The sequence below is a fragment of the Microtus pennsylvanicus genome, chromosome 21 (genome assembly GCF_037038515.1).
Source record: "Microtus pennsylvanicus isolate mMicPen1 chromosome 21, mMicPen1.hap1, whole genome shotgun sequence".
NCBI classification, from domain to species: Eukaryota; Metazoa; Chordata; class Mammalia; order Rodentia; family Cricetidae; genus Microtus; species Microtus pennsylvanicus.
The window spans coordinates 28,568,382-28,595,455 of NC_134599.1; the positions used below are offsets into that span (position 1 = coordinate 28,568,382).

The following is a 27,074-nucleotide window of genomic DNA, read 5'->3' on the forward strand; positions in this document are numbered from 1 at the left end:
TGGCCAAAACAGCTTTATTCATCAACCAATAAAAGCAACACATACAGAAGGACATTCAACATCATATGCTGGGCTCAGAGAAGCAGGAGGAAGAAAAGACAGCCATCTCTCCTCCCCACAAAATGGTGAGAGAGTAAAAGAATAGCAATCAAACATTATTAAAATAAGCTTTAACTGTATGATGGTTCAGGCCTGTAACCTCAGGACTTAGAATGCTGAAGGAGGAAGATCAATGGTTCAAGGTCAACCTGAGCTACAAAGACCATTTCAAAAAAACCAAATTATAAAAAATGAAATTACTCTATGATGGCCAATGACGTTCTAGCAACAAGAAACATCAAATTTCAAATAATTTACCTGGTTCCAATTTTATCACTTTAATTGCTGCTAATTCTCCAGTGTTAACATTCCGTGCCTAAAAGAAGAAGAAGAATCATCATGGAACAATGTTGTACAAAAAGGCATTTTAGTTTATTGTTTATTCAATCATACAGAAATATTTTAAAAGCAGAGCTGCAGAACCAATCTACTAAAAGACAGTACTGTCTTTTATAGTAAATTCCAGCACTAATTTATGTGTAAACATTACACCATGGTAACTGTCCACTGTTCTAAATGGTTTAATACTAATTCACTCAATTGTCACAACACTCATAAGGTAAAAACTAATGCTATTCCCATGTTGCAAATAAGACAAAAGAAGCAGACATAAGTGAACAACTTGCAACTGGTCATGCAACTGGTCAAGTGGGAGCCCTGGGATTTAAAACCAGGAAGTCTACTCCAGTGTAATTCCTTCAAGCATTATGCCACAGAGCTCTTTATGCAAACGCTGGGAAAACAATGGAGTGGATTAACATTAAAATCTTTAAATGAGAATCTAAATGTGAAAGCAGCCCCCTTGTGACCCTTCAAATCCACTTGTTGACAGTAAAAACCATGCATTCACAAATCAAATTCAAGGGGTGAGGGGTGTAGCTCAATTGGTAGAGTACTTGCTTAGCATGCCCAGAGTCCTAGGTTCCACCCCCAACTTGGTATAAATCAGGCATGACGGTACACATTTATCTATAACCACAGCACATAATGGTGGAGGCAGGAGAATCACAAGTCCAAGGTAATCCTCAGTTACTACAGAGCAAGCTGAGGTCAGCCTGGGCTATATAACATCTGTGTCTAAAAAAGAAAGGAAGGAAGGGAGAAAGAGGGGGGCCGAGGGAGAAAAGTCAATTTATAAGCTGGCTATGATGGGCATGCTCACCAACCCGAGCACTCAGGAGGACTGTCATAAATTGTAGAACATCCTGAGCTGTAGTCACAGCACAACTCTGCCGCCTTCCAACCTCAAAAATCAACCAGATAATAGATTCTGGGTATTTACAATTGTTTAACTAAGTAGAAACTATTTTTAAATTTGGGTTTAAAAAATGGCAGTAAATTTAAAATGCTATATATAATTGGATCAGAATATATATTTTAGTTGCTTATTTAATTAATTTTTACATCAGTCTAAAGAAAAAACCCCGTAATTCCATGATTAAGGAGAGATTTTATCATATGGCCAGGATTAGATTTAGTTGCACTACTCCCTTACTGGTAGACTGGGAAAAATCCGCCGATCATCTGAAGTGAGCCAATGACACTTAAGGAACTCTTTTAAGAGTGCCAAGGCAATAAAAATACCAGCAAAGGAGAGATGGCTCGCCGGGAAAAACATTTGCTATGCAATGTGAGGACCAGAATGGAGTTCACTTCCCAGCACACTGGAAATCCTGGAGCAGGCTGGCTAGACAGACTAGCAGGCATGGCAAGTCGGGATTCAGTTAGGGACCCCAACTCAGTGTACAAGATGGAGAGCAACTGAAGAAGACCCCAGACATCAATTCTGGGTCTCTGACCACTCGTGCATACATGTCCACATGCACCTGCACACCCTGTGTCCCCATACCTAAGCAGCATACACATCTCTCACACAGACCAACACATATACTCATCCCCTCCACCAACACACATAAACAAACCAGAAAAGAATCTGTGAAGGTAGATAAGAAGCACAGCCATCACTAAAAATATAAAATTCAGATCCTGCCCAATACGGTTAAGGTAATGTACTTGCTGCACAAGCATAGGACCCAAATCTGAGTCCTCGGCACCCACAGAAAAGCCAGTGTGGAAGCCAAGTGGAGCTGTGCGAGCCTGCAATCCCAGCATTAGATGATCTCTGTTTCAAATAAGTGGGAAAGTGATAGACAGTGATGTCAACTTTCGGCCTCAACACACAAACACACATATTTGCATGTGTACCTGCACACACTCACACATACACAAGCACATACATACTACATACATAAAATACACGCTATTTTTTAAGAGTTACTGTGGTGGTACACACCCTTAATCTTAGTACTTCACTTGGTGGGAGGGAAAGGCAGGTGGGTCTCCTTGAGTTCAAGACTTGCCTAGTCTACAAAGAGAGTTCAAGGTCAGCCAAGGCTACAAAGTGAGACTCTGCCTAAAATTTAAAAAATAAAAAAACCCTATTCTTTCTGTGGTAGTTTGAATGAGACGCCTCACATCATTAAACAGCAGGTCCCAGCTGGTGGTTTGAAAAGGATTAGGGTGACCTTCTGGAGGTGGTGCCATCCCAGTGCTGGTGGTTTGAAAAGGATTAGGGTGACCTTCTGGAGGTGGTGCCATCCCAGTGCTGGTGGTTTGAAAAGGATTAGGGTGACCTTCTGGAGGTGGTGCCATCACCAGTGCTGGTGGTTTGAAAAGGATTAGGGTGACCTTCTGGAGGTGGTGCCATCCCAGTGCTGGTGGTTTGAAAAGGATTAGGGTGACCTTCTGGAGGTGGTGCCATCACCAGTGCTGGTGGTTTGAAAAGGATTAGGGTGACCTTCTGGAGGTGGTGCCATCACCAGTGCTGGTGGTTTGAAAAGGATTAGGGTGACCTTCTGGAGGTGGTGCCATCCCAGTGCTGGTGGTTTGAAAAGGATTAGGGTGACCTTCTGGAGGTGGTGCCATCACCAGTGCTGGTGGTTTGAAAAGGATTAGGGTGACCTTCTGGAGGTGGTGCCATCACCAGTGCTGGTGGTTTGAAAAGGATTAGGGTGACCTTCTGGAGGTGGTGCCATCCCCAGTGCTGGTGGTTTGAAAAGGATTAGGGTGACCTTCTGGAGGTGGTGCCATCCCCAGTGCTGGTGGTTTGAAAAGGATTAGGGTGACCTTCTGGAGGTGGTGCCATCCCCAGTGCTGGTGGTTTGAAAAGGATTAGGGTGACCTTCTGGAGGTGGTGCCATCCCCAGTGCTGGTGGTTTGAAAAGGATTAGGGTGACCTTCTGGAGGTGGTGCCATCCCCAGTGCTGGTGGTTTGAAAAGGATTAGGGTGACCTTCTGGAGGTGGTGCCATCCCCAGTGCTGGTGGTTTGAAAAGGATTAGGGTGACCTTCTGGAGGTGGTGCCATCCCCAGTGCTGGTGGTTTGAAAAGGATTAGGGTGACCTTCTGGAGGTGGTGCCATCCCAGTGCTGGTGGTTTGAAAAGGATTAGGGGTGACCTTCTGGAGGTGGTGCCATCCCCAGTGCTGGTGGTTTGAAAAGGATTAGGGTGACCTTCTGGAGGTGGTGCCATCCCCAGTGCTGGTGGTTTGAAAAGGATTAGGGGTGACCTGGAGGTGGTGCCATCCCCAGTGCACTTGGTGCTCCCTCTTGCTGGAGACGTGAGCTCTCGGCTGTTCCTGCCACCGAGCTCTCACTCTGCCATCACAGAGATTAAACTCTGGAACTCTAAGTCCAATTAAAGACTTTCTTCTTTAAGTTGCCTTGGTCGTGGTGTTGTATCAAAGCAACAGAAAAGTAATTAATACACTCTCTATATGAATTGAAAAATTAAAACAATTTGTAGGGAAAATTCATTTAAAAATCATTTTTTCGGGGGCTTGGGAGTGGTAATGAGCACTGGATGTTTTTCCAAAGGACCGAGTTCAGTTTCTAGCACTTACATGGTGGCTTACCACCAGCTGTAACTCCTGGTTCCGGAGGATTCAATGCCCTCTTCTGGCCTCCAGTATATAATCTCCATAACTAATAAATACGATGCTCATTAGAGTCAGCAGAAACCAGATCTGAACATGTCAAGCCCAAGTTAGTTTCCCTTAAGTGAGACAGACTTCCCAACAGCACTGAATAACTGTTCCTTTCTGCAGGATGAGATATCACATAATCAACAAACTCAGAACCCCCTGAGGGCGCACCCATGGACAAGGGCAGGGTGTACCTGGGGACACACAGGCCTCTCTCCAGCTCCTGTCACAGAAGTTCTAAGACTACCACAACATGGTGCTCTCCTCCCCCTCTAACATCTTGCCTCCTTTCCTTCTATCCACATCGTCTAAACACCTGCAAGCAAAACAAGATGCTACTTTCCCACTCTCAAAACTGGGCTCTTGAAAAGTCTCACTTGTCTGCTGAAAAGGAACTCAGAGTATGGGTGCTCTATCGTGGAACCGCAGACCTTGTGGAGCAACGAGTGTGGCTTACCGACCAGAGTGGAAAATCTGCTCCCAGTGACCACAGGAGGGCACTTTACCGACAAAGTCACACAAGATGGCTGCTGTGCTCGAAGAAATTAGCTAAAACTGATTTACTCAGGGTGTTCAGTAGCAGAGAGTCAGCTGAAAAATTCTGACAGTAAACTCCTGGTGAACAGGTGATCTAAGACACTATTTACTACTCTATGACTTATTAATACATTCAGAAAATCTGCCAAAAACTTGCTAGAAAGTAACAGTTCCAAACTCAGGTTTTTTGGAGTTAATCCTTTAAGTGGATAAAACCCAGGCAGTTAAAGTGTTCCTACTCTTCTTGCTTTCTGAAATGTTTCTCAGTGTGTAGTTAATTTGGCAATACTGAGCTGTTTCACTATGTGGGGGTGGAAGTTCAAAGGAAAAGCCAGGAAACTTCTATTTCTGAGCCTCTCCTCACTGGAAACCATGTTATCCATGGAGGAACTTAAAGCATTGTGATCATGTCATGCATCGTAGTGGTTGCTGGCATGTGACTCCAGGACTTGGGATGCCGAAGCAGGGGGTCAAGTGCACTGTCAATCTGGGCTTTGTGACCCTATCTTTAAAAAAAAATCATTTATTTGAGTGAGTCAATATTATCTCTAATATTTATTCTTCAAATAAGCATGGTTAACACCGTATTAAAGCTTTAAGTCAGTATTAATAACAAATTTCTCACACCTCGTGAAGGGTGAAACTGAAGAGAACTGCTGTGAGCACCTGGGCCTAGTCCCCGGCTGCACCACTGCTCAGGCCACGCTCCAAGGTGAGGCTCTGGAGGAAGGAGTGCACAGCTCTGCTCTCCACTCTGACTGCTCTCAGCACAGTGCGCACACCCGCTCACCGCCGCTCCCGATGTGTGCTCACATATTCAGAGTTAGGGTGCACCAGTTTTCCTCACCCCACCACCACAAAACACAACAAACCCTAGACCACGAGCCGGTCGCTCCCACTCTCTGAGTGTTCTGGATAGCTCACTAAATGGAGCTGAACAATACGTGGTCCCTGGTAACTGGTTTCTTTCACTCGGTATGTTTTCAGATTCACATGGGTTTTACTCCAAATGTATTCCACCGCACAGAAATGCATTTAGGTTTTCCACTCATCAGCTGAAGGTAGTTAGCCTTTAGTGTCAACCCGATTGAACTTAGAATTCCCAGGAGACACACTAAGGGTGTGTATGTGGGTGTTTCCAGAGTACGAAATAAGGAAGAAGACCCACTCTGATTGTGGGTGGCATCGTTCCAAAAGCTGAGGCCCCAGACTGAACACAAGAGGGAAGAAAAGGAAGCCGGATGAGCATTCCCTGCTGTTCTGAGGTGTGGCATGAGGGGTCCCAGGTCCACGCTACCAACGCCATGGAGTTACCTGCAGCCATGCCTTCATGTCTCATTCAACCAGGGACCAAAATAAACCTTTCCTCTCCCTTAAGTTGCTTTTTGTCAGGTGTTTTGTCAGAGTGTCAAGAAAAGTCCCTTAAACACACGGGTTGTTTCTCTACCTGTCTGTTATAAATACTGCTACTATATACACTACCATATACATACCGAAAACACATGGGTTGTTTATCTGTTATAAATACTGCTACTGTATACACTACCATATACATACCGAAAACACAAGGGTTGTTTATCTGTTATAAATACTGCTACTGTATACACTACCATATACATACCGAAAACACACGGGTTGTTTATCTGTTATAAATACTGCTACTATATACACTACCATATACATACCGAAAACACATGGGTTGTTTATCTGTTATAAATACTGCTACTGTATACACTACCATATACATACCGAAAACACATGGGTTGTTTATCTGTTATAAATACTGCTACTATATACACTACCATATACATACCGAAAACACATGGGTTGTTTATCTGTTATAAATACTGCTACTATATACACTACCATATACATACCGAAAACACATGGGCTGTTTATCTGTTATAAATACTGCTACTATATACACTACCATATACATACCGAAAACACATGGGTTGTTTATCTGTTATAAATACTGCTACTGTATACACTACCATATACATACCGAAAACACATGGGTTGTTTATCTATCTGTTATAAATACTGCTACTATATACACTACCATATAAATTTTTGGATAAATCTGTTTCCAATTCTCTCAAATATATACCTTAAATGTACTAAGAAATTTTTCAGGTATAATAAATATTTCAGGTCTAACACTTTGGAGAGCTACCAAATTGTTTTCCAAAGCAGCTATAGTGTCTTATATTATTACTACCAACACATAACATTCCAGTTTCCCTACACCTCTGAAAATCTGTTACTTTAAATTTTTTTACTGCAGCTCTGGAGTGGGGATGCCCACCTCTGCCTCTTGAATACTGACATTACAGGAGTGCACCACCACACCTACTTCATCCACTTAAAATGCTTGGCTGTCTACACCTTAGGCTGCACACTACACATTTTCTCAAAATATGAGCTGTTTTCCTTTTCCTCCCTGTCTCAATGGAATAGCGGGCAAGCACATTACCGTGGAGCTACCTAAACCTTAGCCCTGTCTTCCTTCATTTCCTTGATGCACAAAGGTTTTTATTCTGATGAAGTCCAACTTGGCTTATATTTTGTCCCTCCCTCCCTCCCTCCCTCCCTCCCTCCCTCTCTCTCTCTCTCTCTCTCTCTCTCTCTCTCTCTCTCTCTCTCTCTCTCTCTCCTTTTCTCTTTCCCTCAATTTCTTCCTCATTCCTCCCTTGCTGTCCTGGAACTCACTTTGTAGACTTGGCTGTCCCAGAACTCAAGAGATTTGTCTGCCTCTGCTGAAATTAAAGGGATTCTTCATGATCACCCAGCTTCTGTTTTTCTTGAGAGATAAGAAGGCTGTAGTCACAGAGCTCTCTGCCAACAGTCTTTAGTTTCCACCCTTACATTAAGGTCAATGATCCACTTTTAGTAACTCTCTATGGTGGTGTCCTGTAGGGAGTTTCCAATTTCATTCTTGTGTATGTGGATACCAAGTTGTGAAATACAGTATTTTTAACTTCAATAAAACCCTTTATTATCTGACTCCCAATCTTTCTAGTCATTTCCAAGATTTTACTTTATGCTTTGGCCAAACCAAACACGCTGTGGTTCTCCAGTAGTAGCCACACTTTCACCCCAGCCTCCTCCCCTGGGCCTAGATCCAAGACCTCATATAGCTAGATCCCAACCTTTACAGCTAGTCTTAGGTTGTCCTGACCCTGATCCTTTAACTTGTTTTTATTAAGGCATACCCTAGCCCCACACATTTCCACAGATCCTAGGTAACCTTTCTCAAACTAGAGAGGCCTGATGTGAACCCTGCAGGTCTACAGTTTACTGGAAGGAGTTCTTGAAAACTCTTGATCTCAGATCTGCTTAAGAACCTGGTTTGTTGAGAGAGCCATAGGAGGCTTTTTCAGATTAGACTAGTTTGGGAAAGAGCTTTTCCTGAGCTGATTCCACACTGCTGAGTGATGCCTGAGTACAAGAAAAGTCCTCTGCATTAGGAATATAGGTAAATAACACAATAGAGAAGTCTGGCCGTGGGCCTAGGAGCGCGCCAGACACCACAGGAAGTGAGTCAGGAACTGACATCGCTGGATGCTGAGCACCTGGAGCTTTCAACGCTTCATATATGTAGAAAAGGATGTTCAAGGTGAACATGAAAATGTGGTATGAAATGATAGCTAAGAAATGCAGTAAGCCATGGGATGGATCTGAGCAAGCAATGGCTACTGTGCCTTCTTCCTGATCTTGCTAACCTATGCAAAAACAAGAAGGTTGAAGAGACTATTTCTAAGAGTCCTTCTAAAACATTTACAACAAATACTTTTATTCTAAACAGATTCCAACTGGCAGGCTATATAAAAACCATATGTTTAAAACACAAAACAAAACTAAAAAACCAAAAAACCATTAGCATTAACTCCGACTCCACAGATTTCAAGCGGGACCCAGAAATCTGTACCTAAAGTCACCAAGCTACTTCTGACGTAGTTGGGTCTGAGAGCCTGGCCACAAACACCTGCTCCATTTGAGCTTTATATGACGTAGCTCAACTCCTAGGTCTGATGGCTTACAGAAGATGATGCCATTCAGGCCGAGATTTGAAAGACAGGAAGTGTTTTTCAAAGAAAAGTGATGAAGGAAAAAGTCAAAGAAAGAAAAGTGACATCAATACCTCATCTGCCATCCTCTGGTGATGTATCTGTCTCCTAGTCCTTTTCCCGTGTTGTAATTGGGTTATGTTCTAATTGAAGTCTGAGTGGTCTCACACATTCTAGATACAGCTTGTTATTTGTTTGAGCAGGATGTTATTGGACTAACATGGCACCCCCACCACACTCCCATGTACACATTGAAATCCTCACCCACAGTATCTTAGAAAATGACCATATTTGGAGACAAGTGATTTAAAGACATAACTAAGGTTAAATGAGATCAAACGGATCACTGCTTACTCAATATAACTGATCTGATATCTTTTCAGAAAGAGGAAGGGACAATAAGATCACAGGCACATAGAGAAAAGGGCTGTGAAGGCACAGCAAGGAGGCAGTCGGCCATCTGCAAGCTCGGGGGACCCCAACCCTGTCAGCATTTTGAGTAGACTCCAGCTGCTTGGGGCCTGTGCTACTTTGTTATGGCAGCCCTAGCAAGCTAAGACATAGTAAACCTTTTGGATTTGTCCAATTTGTCTTATTTTCTTTTATGGATTGCACTTTTGGTGTCAGTCCAAGACCTTATTGCTTAAGCCTATATCCAAAGATTTTCTCCTGTATTTTATCTGAAAAGCTTTGCAGCTATATTTAGATTTATTTCATGACATTTGATTTCATTTTTGTCTAGGGTTCCTGGTTGAGGTATTTTATTTGGTTTTGCATGTCAAAGTCTAACTGTCCTGATTCTGCTTACTGATTCACTCCTACTCCATGGAGCCGCGTTAGCCAATTGTGTGTGGTTTCATTTCTACACTCTATACAGATACTTCGTGTTGTGGTGACTCCTCACTGATGACAGAGTCTTGCTTTGATTTCTCCAACTTTTTCAGAATTGTTTGGCTATATTAAGCGTTTTGTTTGATTTGGTTGGAACTATCTTTGCCCCATTGTGCTCCATCTGTGAACATTACAGGCAGGCCTCCGTTTAGGTTTCCTCTGGTATCTCATTAATTTTTACAGTTATCAGCAGAGAGATCCTATGTTATTTTCATTTGGGTTTTAGTAGTCACATGTGGCTAATAAAGGCTGTTTTAAACGAAAGTATGACACTGGAAACAGTTAAGTGACTCCATGTGAATGAATGCTGCCATCAGAATGGGTGGCACCACAGACAGGACTGTGGGGAGGGTGGAGCTCTAAAGAAACAGTCAATGTAATGAAGGGAAGCAGAGCAGAGAGTGGGGCGGATGTGCACAGGAAGGAGATTAAGAACATCTCCAAGCTGCCTTCATCCCTGAGGACTTTCCAGTTCCGTATCACGACTCTTTCACAGCCTCTCTTTTCTAGAGTTAACCTCAATGGCTCTTTGCTTTTTGAAAGCAGACAATTAAAGATCAAAGTTTCTAGGACCTTCAAAAAGAGAGAGAAAATAAACAGGTGAACGCAGTAAGTTTACAAAATGCAGCTAGCAAATAATGACTGGATACAGTCCTGGAAAATCATCTTCAGATGATGAAACAGAACAGCTAGCTCGAGCGAGTTCAAAGACTTATTTTGAATTCTGGAATTCAAAATGGACTTCAGCCATACCAACAACACAATTTTTTTTTCTATCCAAACAGCCCCTTATAACTCTGCACGGTTATGATCTTACTTTTTAAATTTATTTTCATGTATTTGGAAAGGGATGGGTATGAGCCTGCAGTGGCCAAAGGTGTGGGATCCCCCTGGAGCTGGAGTTACAGGTGGTTGTGAGGCACCTCATGTGGATGCTTTGAATGGAACTCAGGTCCTCCAGAAGAGCAATTAAGTGCTCTTCACCATTGAGCCATCCCTCCAGTCCCTCAATGATACTATCAGATCACAAGTGTCAACCAATAAAGTGGATAAAAACATCTAGGCTATGAAAGGCTAAGCAACCAGGTTACCAAATCCCAGCTTCCTGTTACAGAAACAACATCTCCAGCTAAGTAGTGTTCAGACTCCAGAGCCTGTAATAACCACTTGTGGCAGGCTGGAACTATAGCTCAGCTAGGTGGCATAGTCTCTGCCTAGCGTGCATCAGAGCCTAGATTCAAATTCCAGGACTGCTTAAAATGAACAAAATCACCAAAGATTTGGCTTTTGGGAGTATGTTAGATGAGATAATAAAGAGTTCTCCCATTACAAACACCTAGTTCCAGGCCAGTGGAATAGCTAAGCAGGTGAAGTTGCCTGCTGCCCAAGATGCACACTGATCTGAGTGATCCTGGAACCCTCCTAAGGATGGAGAGACAGGACCACCTCCAGAGTTGTCCTCTGACCTCCACATATTTGTCATCACACACACCGCCCTCCCTCACACATATACTAAATAAAGCTTTAGAAATAAATAAATCAAAGCCAAAGACAATGGTTTATCTTCCAAGGAAGAGCAATTAGAAAAACAAAAGCCAGAAGAACTGCCAGATGACACTGTGCTCTAAGGAAAACTGTATCTAGTTAGAATCACATTCTCAGAGAAAACAGCACTCATAAAATAGGACAAAACTAATATTTCCAGTAAAAATTGAGTTTACCACCAAATGATGCACAAAAATGAATTCTAGAAAATATGTAACATAAGACTCAGAAAAAAAAATTGAAATGAAAGAAATACCAGTAAAATTTAGTAATCTTGGGTAAATATAATCAAATACTGATGGCTACAGGAAACAACGATAATAATGATGTCTGTCTAATTTTTGCAACTTTAAAAAGACTGACTAAAAATATTAAGCGAAAAGGAATGGGAATGAGCAGGAAGTGAGGACTTAAGTGAAATCTTCTCAAGGACCCCGCACCATTTGGAAGCTGCAGAGTAGCTAAGTCAGAGTCCTGTAACTAAGGTAAGGTAAAGTTTACTAAATAATTTAAGAACAATGTAGGGCTGGAGAAATGGCTCCGTGGGTAAGGGCGCTTATTTGGTTGGCATGAGGGCCTGGGTATGAATCCCCAGACTCAAGTAAAACTGGGCATGGCCACTTGTGCCTGTTACCCAACAACTGTGGAGGTGGCTAGAATCGGGAGGCTCTCTGGGACTGCTGGCTGTCAGCCTAGCTCCAGGTCCAATGAGAGCCATCTCAGAAGCACAGAGTGGAAGACAGTCACAGGACATCCTACATCCTTCTGTGACTTCCACATAGGTACCTGCACACATACACATGTGCACAGACACACACTCACACACACACTTAAAACAAAGCCACTGGAAAGACAAAGTAACCCTTCATTGAGAGGGACATCACCACACAGGAGATGATGGTACTCAGAAGGTAGATGCCCACATCCCATACCAAATGCCACACAATGACAGTCCTAGCCAAAATACCAACTGCATGTTATGGTTCGGATGTTTGGTTGTATAACCCAAATTTGATGTGTTGTGGGCTTAATGTCAAGCTTAATGTAGCTAATGGGAGTAATGGGAGGTAATGTGAAGCCATGAACAGGTGGGGCCCAGGGAAGGTTCTCAGTTCAGTGGAATGTCCACAGAAGGAATTATGGAACCCCGGTTCTCTGTCTTTGGGAACATGTACCATGCTGCTGTTAGGCCCTTGCCAGAAACCAACACGGCCACCTACACTTCTAGTCTTGAATTTTAGCTTCCAAATATGAGATTAAAATTTTTTTCTTTATAAAATTGACCTGCCTCAGGTATTTCATTACAGTAGTGGAAAACAGGTTCATACTAGTACTGCAATGGCAAATACTGTATACACCTACCAAAGGATAGAAGGAAACAACTCAATATAGAAATTAAATAACTCAATAAAAATTATTTGTTGATCTCATTTGAATAAGATTTTTACTCTCCACATCAACGTACACAGATATTTAGTTGGTAGTTTGAGGTGAGTTCCAGGACCTGTGATTTTGATGTCACCCAGGTGACTGATCCAATCAATAGTGCATCAGTCAGACACTGAGTGGTTGGGGCCCAAAAGACTCCACTAATGGGTAGGCTCTGGAGGAGCAGGCACTCAGGACTCAGAAAACAGTTTCCATACACATGTCATCAGCCACCCCCAAGTCAGAGCCTGGGGCACTAGCACAGAAAGAGCTCCTCAGGATTCACAGCTATAAAAGCAGAAAAGTACATAAAGTTTTCTTGAAACACAGTAAATGAAAAACAAAACAGCTCAGAACCTGCATTAACAAAGCAATCCAACCCACAGGCTACAAATCCACCACACATGAACATGGTGGGGAAGTCTGTTTGCAGAAACTCAGTCCACATTTGACCTTCTTCCCTGGAGCCTTTCTCTACCATCTCCTCTCATTTGGGTGGGATGTGGCCATCATAGAATTGTATGGGGAGGACTCTCCATGGCCCAGAAACACTGCAAAAAATGCACACCGGTTCTTCTTCTACAGACTATGCACAACAGTATAAAACAGGTTCTGAAGGAGGAACAAAAAAGGTTTGGGAGACAGCTCAGTTATTAGCAGCATTCCCTGCTCATCCAGAGAACCCCCGGCTTAGTTCCCAACATCCACATGGCAGCTCACAACCTCCTGCGGATTTGGCACCCTCTTCTGGCTCCTTGGGAACCAGGAACACATGTGATTGATATACATACATAAACACGGGCACACACTTAAACATAAAACGAAATGACACTTCTCTGAGGGCTGAAGAGATGGCTCAAACACACGACTAGCGACTTGAAATCACCTGTACTCTAGCTCCTGGAGACCCAATACTCTGTGTGGGTTCCCACACAGAGACACATAATTTAAAAATTAATAAGTATGTCTTTAAGAACCACTTCTCTAAATAAGCCCAAGTCCTTCTGTTTATTGATCTGGAGTTCAGGATGTCAGGTCACTTTCTCAGGCTGCCTCTACCTGCTCACTTGCTTTAGCTAGAGAAATCTGGTGAGTGTGTTAGAAAAGGTCTTTTCATTACAGATGAGCAAATAAAATGAAACTAAAAACTGGGGCAAAAAAGTAAATTAAACTTAATACCTATGTATGCAGATAGCCATATCACTACTAAAACACACAGTACTCTACCCAATAAAATGGTCTCCTTACCAGCCTCTGCAGGTAACTGCAGCCACACAGGCAGGATAGCAGCACACACACACACACAGACACACACACACACACACACACAGACACACACACACAGACACACACACAGACACACACACATACACACACACACATACACACACACACACATACACACACAGACACACACACACACACACACACACAGAGTGACTTTATGAAGCTTCAGTTACCTTTGGTCAACTTTGGTCAGAAAATATTAAATGCAACATTCCAGAAATAATGAACAATGTACTAGGTAATCTTCATTATACTGTTACAAATATTGTATTATATTGTTATTAGCGTGTCAAATTAAACTTTATTATGGGCAAAGATATATATCAAATATATATAGGATATATAAAGATATATATCTAATATATATTGCAGGTATATACCTAAAAATATATCTATAAATATATATCTAAAAAATAATAATGGCTATATGGATGGATGGTCTGGTACACACATACACAGCAATTGGCACTACCTGAGGTTTCTGATACCCACTAAGGATCTTGAAACACAACCCAGCAAATAAGGGGGTAAAAAATGTACTGTAAAATTTAGCACTATACATTTCAGAACCTCATTTTTGTCAGTTGTAACTAAAAGTTCTATTTTTATGTAAGTTTATATAACAGCAAACTTCATTTTTAAATTTAAAATCCCTTATCTTTAGATGTGAGATAAGTAAAAATAAAAGCAAACCAACAAAAAAAACCCACCTTTGTCTAAATAGCTACCTGTGAAGCCTGGATGTGCATCTTTTATTGCAAAACAATATGAACACATATGCGTTTTCATGATGCAAAATTTTAAAGTCAAATCAAAAGAGCGTCATTCTGATAAGCTCCAGGAAACAACAGAGACCTTCTAGTTATGCTTTAGAGGGTTTTGAGACTCCTCCCACTTCACTTTTATAAGAGAATGACTGGCAGGGGTACACGCCACATGCAAAAAAAAAAATATATAAAAAGTCCTCCTTTTCCCAACATCCTGCAATGGCATCTCATTTGCTCTTGTTCTTCTGGTTTTTACTTCAAATTAAATTTTTGGGACAAGAAGAAGATGAGGCCAGGGAAGTGCAGTATACTTCAAAGGACATAGGTCTAGAGCAGGCTCTAAGATCACCTGATGAAGATGGAGCAAAATAGTTAAATTCTGTCTCTTCAAGGCTGCAGGTCTCCATGGCAGAAGCTAGCAATAGCTGTACTGGTATTTCCTGAAAACGCCCTGTGGGTTTGGGTGGGTTTGGGTCCCGCTGCAGAGCCGTCCTCGGGAGAGAGACAGAATAGCACAGCACCACTCGTCAGCCACGGTGAGCCTGAGCACACCAGGCTGCGAATACCCAGACGGCACATTTTCAGACCACTATCAGAGAGCTTGTCCAGAAGGACAGCAACAGGTGAGAAGGACAGACTGTAATGAAGACAGTCAGTTCTGGAATACGATGAAGGAGAGGAAGATCTTGAGGCCAAAGACACAGTGGAGACCCATAGTGTTAACAAATACTATCTCTAGGTACCAGTTTGATGCAACACCTATGGCTCCTCATGGCAAGTCTGGCACAGACCTTGACAAGCTGACACAAGGAAACTGGATCCGTGAAATCCTCTCATCAGTCTCCCAGAAACATCAAGTTCAGCATACAAATACAGATGAAATCACAATTTGTCTCTTAAAAAAATAAATCATTCCCATTTTAATTATAAAAGTGGACCTCTCAAAAAAAAAGAAAAAGAAAAGAAATCAGTCTTATATACCAGTAGGCTCCACATCCATGAATCCAATAGATCCTGTAATGGAAATTATTTGGGGAATTACTGCATCTGTACTGGAAGGATACGGGTTCTCATTTCTGGTATAATGATTATCTACACAGCATTTTCTTTTATGCACTTTAAGTGCAGATGCTCACTAAAGAATACAGGAGGACATGCCAATGCAAACGCTATAGTATTTTATGTAAGGCACTCAACCATATGTAGACTTTGATACCTGGTCCCAACTGGGAGGCATGGAAGGAGTTCCCTCAGATACTGAGAAGCAACTGTTAGCTTTGCTTTTAGCTGTCCCTAACTCCTGGAACAATCAGAATCCCTTTGGAACATTTTCTAAGATCAAGAAAACTGATATGCAGATAGTATGTGCTGTGCAGCTACAAAGGTAAGTAGCAAGGTGATGGCTCATATGCACTATAGTTTGAACCCCAGCTCCATCGTCTATTACACACATAAACATAACATACTTATTAGTTGTATGATAAAGGGCAAGATCCCTAACATAACATGCCAGTCTTTTTATCTATAGCTAGACATAATCCAAGTTAGTCAGGATCTACAAAGGAGCTATGAACAGCACAGAGAGACAGCAAGCAATCATTAGTTTTAGATATTATTCTACTCGTCATGCCCACGCATGAACATAAAACACTTTCATCTTAAACTCAGAGAGGAGGTGATGTTTAGTGTCTTTGTAGCAATGGTCTGCATTTCATGAGTAAAAGATAAATATTTCCATAATGAGAATCAGTTTAAGTTTTGCAAGGTCAAAATCCCAGCACTTGGAAGATAGAATCAGGAAGACAGACTTGGCTACAGAGATGCCTTGACTGGTGTATTAGTTACTTTCCTAATATTGTCACAAAACAGCCCAGCCAAGACAACCTAAGAAAGCGAAAGCGAGTGTTTCCACCTACAGCTCCAGAGGGGAGGAGTCTGTCATGGTGGGAAGGCAAGGCAGCAGGAGCAGGAGCAGGAGCTGCAAGTGTGGCGCTCTTAAAAGCTTTTGAAGTTGGACCCAGTGACATACCTCCTCCCTCCAGCAAGGCTGTACTTCTTTAAAAAAAAAAATCAGAACCAACAAGTGGGGACCACATGTTCAAATACCAAAGACTGCAGGGGATATTCTCATTAAAAATTACACGCCGAACAACATGTGAAAAACGCCCTTATAGAAATGGATGAGAAGTATAACAAAAAGTTTGAAGAAATGAGTAAAAACGTAAATGATACCCTGGGAAACCAAGAAAAAACGATTAAACAGGTAATGGAAACAGTTCAAGAATTGAAAACTGAAATGGAAGCAAGGAAGAAAACACAAACTGAGGACCAGCTGGATATGGAAAATCTAGGTCAACGAGCAGAGCCTACAGAAACAAGCATAATCAATAGAATACAAGAGATAGAAGAAAGAATCTCAGATTCTGAGGACACCATAGAGAAAATAAACGCACCGATCAAAGAAAACAGCAAAGCCAACAAATTCTCATCACAAAACATTCAGGAAATATGGGACACAATAAAAAGACCAAACCTAAGAATAATAGGAATAGAAGAAGGAGAAGAGTCACACCTCAAAGGCCCAGAAAATATTTTTAACGAAATTATAGAAGAAAACTTTCCCAACATAAAGAAAGATATTCCTTTGAATATTCAAGAAGCATACAGAACACCAAACAGACTGGATCAAAGAAAAACATCCCCTCGCCATATAATAATCAAAACACTAAATACACAGGTTAAAGAAAGAATATTAAGAGCTGCAAAGGGAAAAGGCCAAGTAACTTATAAAGGTAAACCGATCAGACTTACACCTGACTTCTCTATGGAAACCATGAAAGCCATAAGGTTCTGGATAGAGGTACTGCAGAAGCTAAGAGACCATGGATGCAAACCCAAACTACTATACCCAACCAAGCTACTGTTCACTATCAATGGAGAAATCAAGACATTCCAGGATAAGAACAAATTTAAACAATACGTAGCCACAAATCCAGCCCTACAGAAAGTAATGACACCATAGGGCACAGAACAGAACAAGTGCCTCTTCCAGAGCACATCTGGCATCACCGGGCACTGTGCTCCTGAGCGTGCCCAGCATCACCGGGCACTGTGCTCCTGAGCGTGCCCAGCATCACCGGGCACTGTGCTCCTGAGCGTGCCCAGCATCACCGGGCACTGTGCTCCTGAGCGTGCCCAGCATCACCGGGCACTGTGCTCCTGAGCGTGCCCAGCATCACCGGGCACTGTGCTCCTGAGCGTGCCCAGCATCACCGGGCACTGTGCTCCTGAGCGTGCCCAGCATCACCGGGCACTGTGCTCCTGAGCGTGCCCAGCATCACCGGGCACTGTGCTCCTGAGCGTGCCCAGCATCACCGGGCACTGTGCTCCTGAGCGTGCCCAGCATCACCGGGCACTGTGCTCCTGAGCGTGCCCAGCATCACCGGGCACTGTGCTCCTGAGCGTGCCCAGCATCACCGGGCACTGTGCTGAAGTCTCACACACCATCCCATGAACCGAGGGCGACTCCATTTTACTGATGAAGTAACTGACACTAAGAGATGTTAACGAATTTGAATCCTGTTGTCCTGAGTCCAAAAAGCTGTGCTCTGAATCATGACTTACGCACAGCAAAGAATGCTTTGCTAGAATGAAAACCTGAACACAAAACAAACACTCATTCACGCAGAGACCATGTGCACTTTCAGTTGCAATGCATAAGGTTTAATTCTGAATTTTACCTGTGCCTACATTTTATTTAAGAGAACATAAGAAAAAAAGCTTAAACTGCATCAATAACCTCAATCAACAACTTCATAGTATCAGGTGCTGTTAACGTGAGCACCCAGGGGAGACTTCAGTGTCAGGGGACAGCAGGTACAGGATGTGGGTGGGGGCAATGGCTGGGGAAGAGCTTCTTTATAGACCAAGGAGAGGATCCTTCCCTGGGGATACAATTATAATCAATATTGTACATAAAATATGTAACTTTTATTTTTCGTCTTTGATGTATAAACTCCAAAAGTAACTATTGCATTTCCTAACTCAATTTCTAAAGCATAACTATGGATATGCGTAAAGTTATCGAAAAAGGATAACTGGGGTTAGGCCTTTACTTAGGAGGCTAAGGCAGGGCAATCTCCAAGTTCAGACCTGGCTGGGCTATAGGGCAAGCTCAACACTAGTATGGTTACCTTTAGCAAGGCCTGCTGCAAAACAAAAAATGAGAAATGGTTGGTGATATGGCTCGGTGGTAGATCTGCCTTATTTACACAAGGTCCTAGGTTCAATTCCCATACAAACAAACCACAGAATGAAAATGAGTCTAATTCTTATCACGGTGGAATCAATAGTTTAAGAGTATATATAATGTTGGTAGTTCAGCTATTCACTAGTAAAATTAAGTAACTTTCTGATGCCCAATTTGATATAAGCAATCATAAAGATCAATACCATTCTTCTAGTGGTAAAAGCATGCCAATTTCCTCATCAACAAAAGAAGGATAAAGAAACTGTGAGGTAGTCACACCTCACAATGCTGCCTGATAGTTAAAAATGATCATATTATAGACATCTCAAAATAAACTATGCTAAACCAGCCACACCAAATTGCAGAGCAGACTTCAGTTTGGAGTACCAGGAATTGAAGGTTTGGTTTCTGTCTTATAGCAACCCTCTCTGACAGGTGTGAAAGCTTTAAGAGTTGGGGCCTGGCGGAAGAAATGTCACTGATGAACACATTAGAGTGTGGGGTTCATGGCCCTTCCTCTCTCTCTTTGCTTCTCAGCTACCATGATGCACCATGACAAGAATTTTCCCTACTACACGATATATTGTGTCACCATACAGCAGTTGGTCCTCTGTATCCACTAACTCTCTATCTGCAGACTGGAAATGTTAGGAGGAAAATGCTGCACTAGGCATGTACTTTCTCTTGTTACTTTTTAAGCAATGTGGGGCTATCTTAACCATAAACTTTGTCATCTAGGTTGGCTTAAAATGCTCAGAAGGACAAGCTATACACAAAGGCTATGCCATTTTACATAAAAGACTATGAGCACCTGTAAACGGAGACTGCTCATTCATTCCCAGCTGCCCAGACCCGCGTAATCACACAGAAACTATTATTTACAACATTGTTTGGCCAACGACTCAGGTGCATATTCCTGGCTAGCTCTTATATCATAAATTAAACCATTTCTATTAACCTGTGTATCACCACAAGGCTGTGACTTACTGGTAAGGTTTCGGCATCTGTCATTCTTTGCCAGCTACATGGCATCTCCCTGTTTCTGCCTATTCTCTCTCTATATCTCTGTTTGAATTTCCCACCCGGCTTTACTGTGCTAAGCCATTGGCCAAAATAGCTTTATTCACCAACCAATAAAAGAAACACATATACAAAACGACATCCCACGTCAAGCACCCTTGGACACTTGGTATCCACAGGGATTCTGGAACCAAACACTAGAGGAATAAATAAAAAAAATGTTTTCATTAATGTTTGCTACTGAGGGACAGTATAACTGTTTACTAAAATCCACTGTGATAGTTTATTAACAATTCCAATTTTTAATTTTCCCACAGAATTAGCAACCCAAGCATGCTGCATTACAACGGCCGCTGGATAACACTATCAGATGAATCGTCCTGTCTGCTTTGAGAGGGAATTACAGGCCAGACCCTGGAAGACACAGGTAAGTGGAAAATGACAGGAAAGGGCAGACTGAGACCTCAGTTACTCTTTATTAAAATAACCAAAATTACAAGAGTAACCGGGAGCCATCTATACAAATAGATGCACAACCATATTTACAGCATTTCCAAGCAATCTAGAGCTAGAAGAGGTGTTGTGTTTTGGAGTTTAAGATAGCACTAGTAATAAAAAGGCACAGTGTGTGCTTTGTTCAGCACAGCTGTGTCTGGACTAGGACTGAGGGGCAGAGAACTTGCCTAGCCTATGCAAGGCCCTGGGTTCCATCCCCACTCTCAAACAATAAACAAACGACATAACCATTTTATATGCCAAGAAGAACCGGAAAAGAAAAAAAAAAGGAATTCCTGACAAGTGGCAAATAGTGTAGATAAAGGTTTAATAGTTCTGCTGGATCAGGCAGGACTGCAGAACACTGGTGGGCTTGGATGGTAGGCAGCTGCCTACCATCTACTCCAAGAAGGAGATCTTAAGGGAAAGCTGTTTCATTTAGGCCAAAGGACTGGCTTCCAAAGTGTCTATGTGTACATGAAGGACTGAAGAGGACATTGGATCCCATGAAGCTGGAGTTACAGGCTGTTGTGAGCTGCCTACTGTGAGTTCTGGGAACAGTGTCAGGTCCTCTGCAAGAGCAGCCAGGCTCTTCACCTCTGAGCACCTCTCCAGCCCCTCACTGACCTCTGAGCAGAATAAAAACCCTGGAACTATCTAACCTCCCTCCTTCAGTTGTGGGGGTGTGTTTGAGCCAAGGTGGGGAGGAGAGATGTCCATACTTAGCACCCCACTAGCTCATTTTCAAGTAGTTTAGGGACCTAATAAACTAGGAACGAAGGGTATCTGGGGCCAGATTCTAGAAAGGGCAGCATTGGCTACCTAGGAGCAGTCAGACAAGCCTGGCAAGGACTTCTAGAGATCTGAAGCTAAGCCACAACTGCATCACTCAAAGAAATCTGAGTACTTATATAGGCACTGTGCCAAGAAGTTCAGCACTCTTGTTACAAGCGCACACTGTAGTGTGTTACAAGAGACTTTGCAAAGTAGGGCTTTTGTTCACATCTCAGACCTATTTGGTAGCTTGAAAGTATTTGAGGGAGAATTTAATCTGATTTTTAAGGGTATTTTATGTTTCAGAAAACATTTAAAGACATGTTTTTTAAAAAGAAAACGAGGCTGTTAAGTTTTAAAACAGGAATCCAATCCTGTGTTAACATACACAAACACGAGTTAACCATACTTCTCCCAGGAGCTCAAGACTCCCATAACCAACCAAATGTCATAAGCCCAGCAGATCTCAAATGCAGCCACCAGCCACCAAATGCAACTCTGGTTAAAATGCTACTACCCAGCATCTTTCAGCTGCCCAAGCCAGACCCTTTCAGGCATGTCAAACATGCAACCCAGGATAGCTAAGAATACCCAACACAAGACCATAAACTAACTGAAAACATCTGTGAGTCAACTGCATGGTTCTCCAGCATGAACTTCACAGATGACAATAGGCAGTCATGTCAGAAGGCTGGACAGGCTTGCCCACCCCCACCCCTTTGCTCAAAGAAATACAGGTGTCTGCTCAATCCTTCCATCTGCGTTGATTCCTAATACAGTCAGTCCCAGTTGTCAACGTCCCTTCTCTGGGATAATGCACTGGCTTCAGTTTTGACTCTGCCATCTACCTCTCTGAGCTTTCACTTTTGTTAACATAAACTGTTCATAATAATCTCTTAGGAGTTTTTAAGTATCTGATATATTGGTAAGTATGTCCTCTTTTCATTATGAATATTTACCAATAAATACTACTCATGTCTTCAATTTTTTGACTGATCTTGGTAGAGGCTTGTCTTTCTGTCATGTACCTTTTCAAGTAGCTAGCTTTAGGTTTTATCGATGTAGTCCTTTTCAGATATAAATGCACATAGTGACAAACACCTGACCCTCTACAAAGAAGTAAAATATATATATTGTAAAATAGACTATTCAAATGATAGTGAGAAAATTGGATGTAGAAGATATCACTCACCCTGCACAAAAATCAACCTCAAAAGCCTCCAAGGCCCCGAAACTGAAGCAGGGGGCAAGGGCAGGAGTAGCAGAGAAACACCTGAGGACAACAGGCACAGGAAAAGGTTTTCTGCACATGTGCAAGCTCAGAAAATCAGGACAATAATCAATAATGAGACCCATGAACTGAAAAGGCTTTTGCATAGCAAATTAATAGAAAAAAGAGATGACCTATTGGATGGGAGAAAACCTTTGTTAGTTGTACCTGACAGAAGGTAAGTCTAGAACACACGAAGAAATAAACAAAACAAAAACTAAGAAATCAACAACCCAATTAATAAAGGCTAATCAAATGAACAAACAATCCTCAAAAGAGGAACTGAAAATGGTCCAAAAAATAAAAATAAAAAAAAGTTCATCCTCACCAGCCATCAGAGAAATACAAGTCAAAACTACACCAGGATTTCATCCCCAGTCAGAACATCAGATATGAAGAAAACAAGTATCAAGCGTTGGTAAGGATGTGGACAACAGGGACTCTCATATACTGTTGGTGGGAATGCAAACTAGTCCAGCCTCTATGGGACTCAGTATGGCGGCTCCTCAAAGAACTAAAAATATGGGACTGGAGAGATGGCTCAGGGGTTAAGAGCACTTGTTGCTCTTCCAGAGGACCCAGGTTTGATTACCAGCATCTACATGGCAACTCACAATCACCTGTAACTATATATAGTTCCAGGGGATCTGATGTCCCTTTTCTGTCCTCCAGGCAGCCTACAAACACATGGTGCACTACAGGCAAAACACTTATACACACATCAAATTAACTGAAGACAAAATATCTATCACATGACCCAATCATGACACTCCTGGTACTTACTGAAAGGACCCCAAGTCAACAGCATATCATAGACGTGTACATCACTGTTCAGGATGGCTGAGGTACGGAACCAACTAGGAGTCTAACAACAGAGGACTGAGTAAAGAATTTCGTGTTTTTTTCAGCCAAAAAAACTGAAGTTATATCATTTGCAGGAAAATAAATGACACTGGAGACAATCACATTAAAAGAACTATACTCATCTTAAAAAGACATTTTTTTCTTATTTTTGACTCCTACATGCTATATGGTTACACACGATTACATATGCATATACAAAATGAAAGTAAAGTCAAACTATCTAGGGGAACAAAAGGGATAACTGAGAGCGGTGAGATGGGGAGGCTGGTGAGGGGAGAGGAAGGGATATTTCTAATGTACTATAACTGTATGAAAACTTTTAATGTAAACTAAAAATTTAAAAATCAAAAAGGAAGTAGAATCATGGGTGTATTTATTATTGTGCTGATGGTTTCACAGATGCGAACATATGTCATACTTAGCAAGTCATAAAACATATTTATACTTTTTGTTTTGTTTTGTTTTTTGAGGCAGGGTATCATTTATATCCCAAGTTGGCTTCAATCTTGGGGCATGTCTCCTTCCTCAGTCCTCAGGATGCTGGGATTGAAGGTTTGACCCTTCAATGGTTAAATCATACCATTTATTGGAGGTCAAAAAAGCATTTTAAAAAAACTTTAAAAAAAAAAACTTAGAAAGAATTTACACATTGTAACTTTTCTTGGGTTTCTCAGTATTTATATTCACACTACATAAAAGTAACTTTGTATTATGTTGTTAAAGCTGTGAGGTTTTGGACTGTCTTATTTATTTTCATACCCCCAAAAAGAGTAGTGCTTACATAAAATATCTATTCAATTCAATTAAACTTATGTTTAATTTCCAAAATATTTACTTGTGTGTTCATGTATATCATATGTATGTGGGCGCCAGGGAGGCCAGAAGATGGTGTCTGATGCCCTAGAGCCAGGCTTACAGGAGGTGCTTGCAAGCCACCTGATGTGTGTGGGTCCTGGGATCTAAATTGAAGGAGCAGCAAGACTTCCCAACTGAGACCATCTCTACAGCCCCTTTATGCTATTTTTCTTTTTCAAAAGCAGTCTTAAATAACAGACTTACAGGTTTGGACTAAGTACCAAGTAGGAACATGAAGAAATAGGAGGGAAATCAGTGAGCCTCAGTGAAGGCCCTCATGAATCAGGGCAGGTCCTGAGCCAGTCTGTGAACTTCTCCAGGGAATTTAGTATGCAGAGAGAAGAAACTCAAAGGAAACTTGAATATAGTAGGTTCTGAGATAAACTCAGAAACTTAAAACAAGCAAGCAAACAAACAAGCAGGAAAACTTAACACATAGAAACCACAGGCTGAAAACAGTCACCCAGCATGGCCACAGGAGTCTTTAGAGATGGATGCTGCCTGTCACCAGGACAAGGTGCAGAGACAGCTGGGTCCACAGGCTCAGGGGAGACAGCATGGTTGGGGAGGCTACCTCAACGTCCTTACCCAGATGGTTTCTAAGCACTGACTCCAATGGCAGGTGACACTTGTTTCCCCACAGACATAAAACACAGAATCTTACATGTGATAGGCCCAACGCTTGTTTCTTCAATATTCCTTAAGGTTTTCTGATTCTATAGAGGATAAACTTTGGTCAATGGTGTGGACCACATGGCAACCATTGCTGCTTGACAAAGTCCCGGCATTTCGACTTTGTGGATCACCATTCCCCAACACCCTTTTTGCTTTAATTTTTAATCATTTTCACTATTATGCCTTTCCATTTGGGAAATTTTGTGTGGGCTTTGGTGAAGGTTGAAAATGTATAAAATGGCAACCTGCACCAAAGCCCACAAGACAAAATTTGGAGCTGGAGAGATGGCTCAATGGTTAAGAGTACTGCCTGCTCTTCCAAAGGTCCTGAGTTCAATTCCCAGCAACCACACGGTGGCCCACAACCATCTGATGGAGGAAGGTCATTGGCTAATAAAGGAACTGCCTCGGCTCATTTTATTGGTTAGGACATAGGTGGGTGGAGTGACCAGAACGCTGGGAGGAAGAGGAAGTGAGGTCAGACTCCACATCTCTCCTCGCGGGAGCTGATGCCATGCTCCCTGCTCCAGGGCAGACACACACGATGAAGCTCCGACCCAGGATGGACATAGGCTAGAATCTTCCCGGTAAGCGCACCTAGATGTGCTACATAGAATATTAGAAATGGGCTAGTCCAGGTGCGAGAGTTAGCCTAGAAGAGGCTAGGTAGAAATGAGCCAAGCGGTGTTTAAATGAATACAGTGTCTGTGTAATTATTTCGGGGCATAAGCTAGCCGAGCAGGCGGCTGGGGTGTTGGGGACGCAGCCGCAGCCGCCCATATTACTACAACCATCTGTAATGAGGTCTGGTGCCCTCTTCTGGCCTGCAGACATACATACAGACAGAATATAGTATACATAATAAATAAATAAATATTTTTAAAAAGACAAAATTTGTTGGAAAAAATTCCTGCCACCTTGAACCATATAATGACTCTGCCTATTTCCACACAAGCTAACACCAAGCTGTTAGAAACTTTAGTTAAGTAAAATGCTTGATAAATAAGGTATATTTTATAATCAAGATTTATAAATTCCTAAGGTCTACTCAGGTTCACAGTAATATTTGTCTAGCTCCATCTTTGCTCACTTTAAGCTTTAGTTATTTGGATAAACTAAGCCATACAAGAAACTACAATATTCTATAATGGGGTGTCTGGTCCCCTGAGAAAGTCCTTTTCCAAGGTCAGACATTTACACAAAAGCCCCTATTCCCCCCCCCCGGGGGGGGGGCTTGAAGAAAGTTCTGCTTGCTAAAAATGGAGTCATCCTCATCTCTGACAAGAGGAACTTGTAGCCTTTCCATAAACACATGACTGGTGCCTATTAACTTGTCAAGGTCAATGCTAGCTTCCTCAATCCCTGCTCACAAGCCCCTTTTCTCCCATTTAATCCTGTGTGCCTATAGAGAGTATAAAAGGTGTCGCCTTTTTTTAGTAAAGCGACAGTCATCCGGATTCACCCTCAGATTGTGTCAGTCTCCTCCTTCCCCTCACCGACTCCACACCTCCTCCTCTTTGGGACCTGAACCCTGCTGGAGCTGAACTCTGGCAGGTCAGTATCTCTTTGGTTTCTGTTACACAAATCTGGAAGGAGTATGAGGGTCTAGAAGGCGGGAAGAGGGATGCACACCTGTTCAGACTGACGCTGAAGTAGGAAGAGGTCACTGCATTCATTATCTAACAGGCAGCTGAATCCCTGACAGATTGGCAGGATACATCACAAACAGCCTGAACCAAGAATTCACAGTTCCTCATATTCATGCAGCAACCTGCACCATGTAAACATTGCAGAGAATTCAGAGTTCTAGAAACTTGGAGTAACTGATCACTCTAATAACAAAGCAACTGATATTACTGCAAAAATCTTCAACTTTTGCAAAGCTATCTATCTATGCATATTTTGGTTCTGTGCCCATATATCATAATAACAAGCTCCGTTGAAAACCATTATAATTACTTGTAACAGCCAAAGATCTTATTACATGCTTTTGGAACAAATATATGCAAGTGTATGAAGAAAAACCAAAATGTGTCAAGAGAGAAATGTTAAATTATTTATAATGAAAACAGTACTTAAAGGATTATTTTTAAGACATCTGAATGGTTGATTAAAGCTACTTTTAGAAATACGAAGCATCAAAAAAAAAAACCAAAAAACTAAAAAACTGGGCAGTGGTGGTGCATGCCTTTAATACCGGCACTTGGGAGGCAGAGACAGGCAAATCTCTGTGAGTTTGGGGCCAGCCTGGTTGAGAGAGCAAGTTC

The 27,074-nt window shown here is 42.1% G+C and overlaps 1 protein-coding gene across 9 annotated transcripts in view; it reads right to left on the bottom strand.

Annotated features, from left to right (window-relative positions):
• Nucleotides 1-27,074, bottom strand: part of Map4k3 (mitogen-activated protein kinase kinase kinase kinase 3) — a 157,088-nt gene that overhangs the window by 108,293 nt on the left and 21,721 nt on the right. For all 9 annotated transcript variants that reach the window (XR_012908771.1, XM_075955677.1, XM_075955676.1 and 6 more), the window contains exon 2: nucleotides 358-415. Coding sequence is in view for 8 of the 9 variants with exons in the window: in XM_075955677.1 (XP_075811792.1) it covers nucleotides 358-415 (58 nt within the window). In the remaining variant the exon portion in view is untranslated. The remainder of the gene's footprint in view (nucleotides 1-357; nucleotides 416-27,074) is intronic.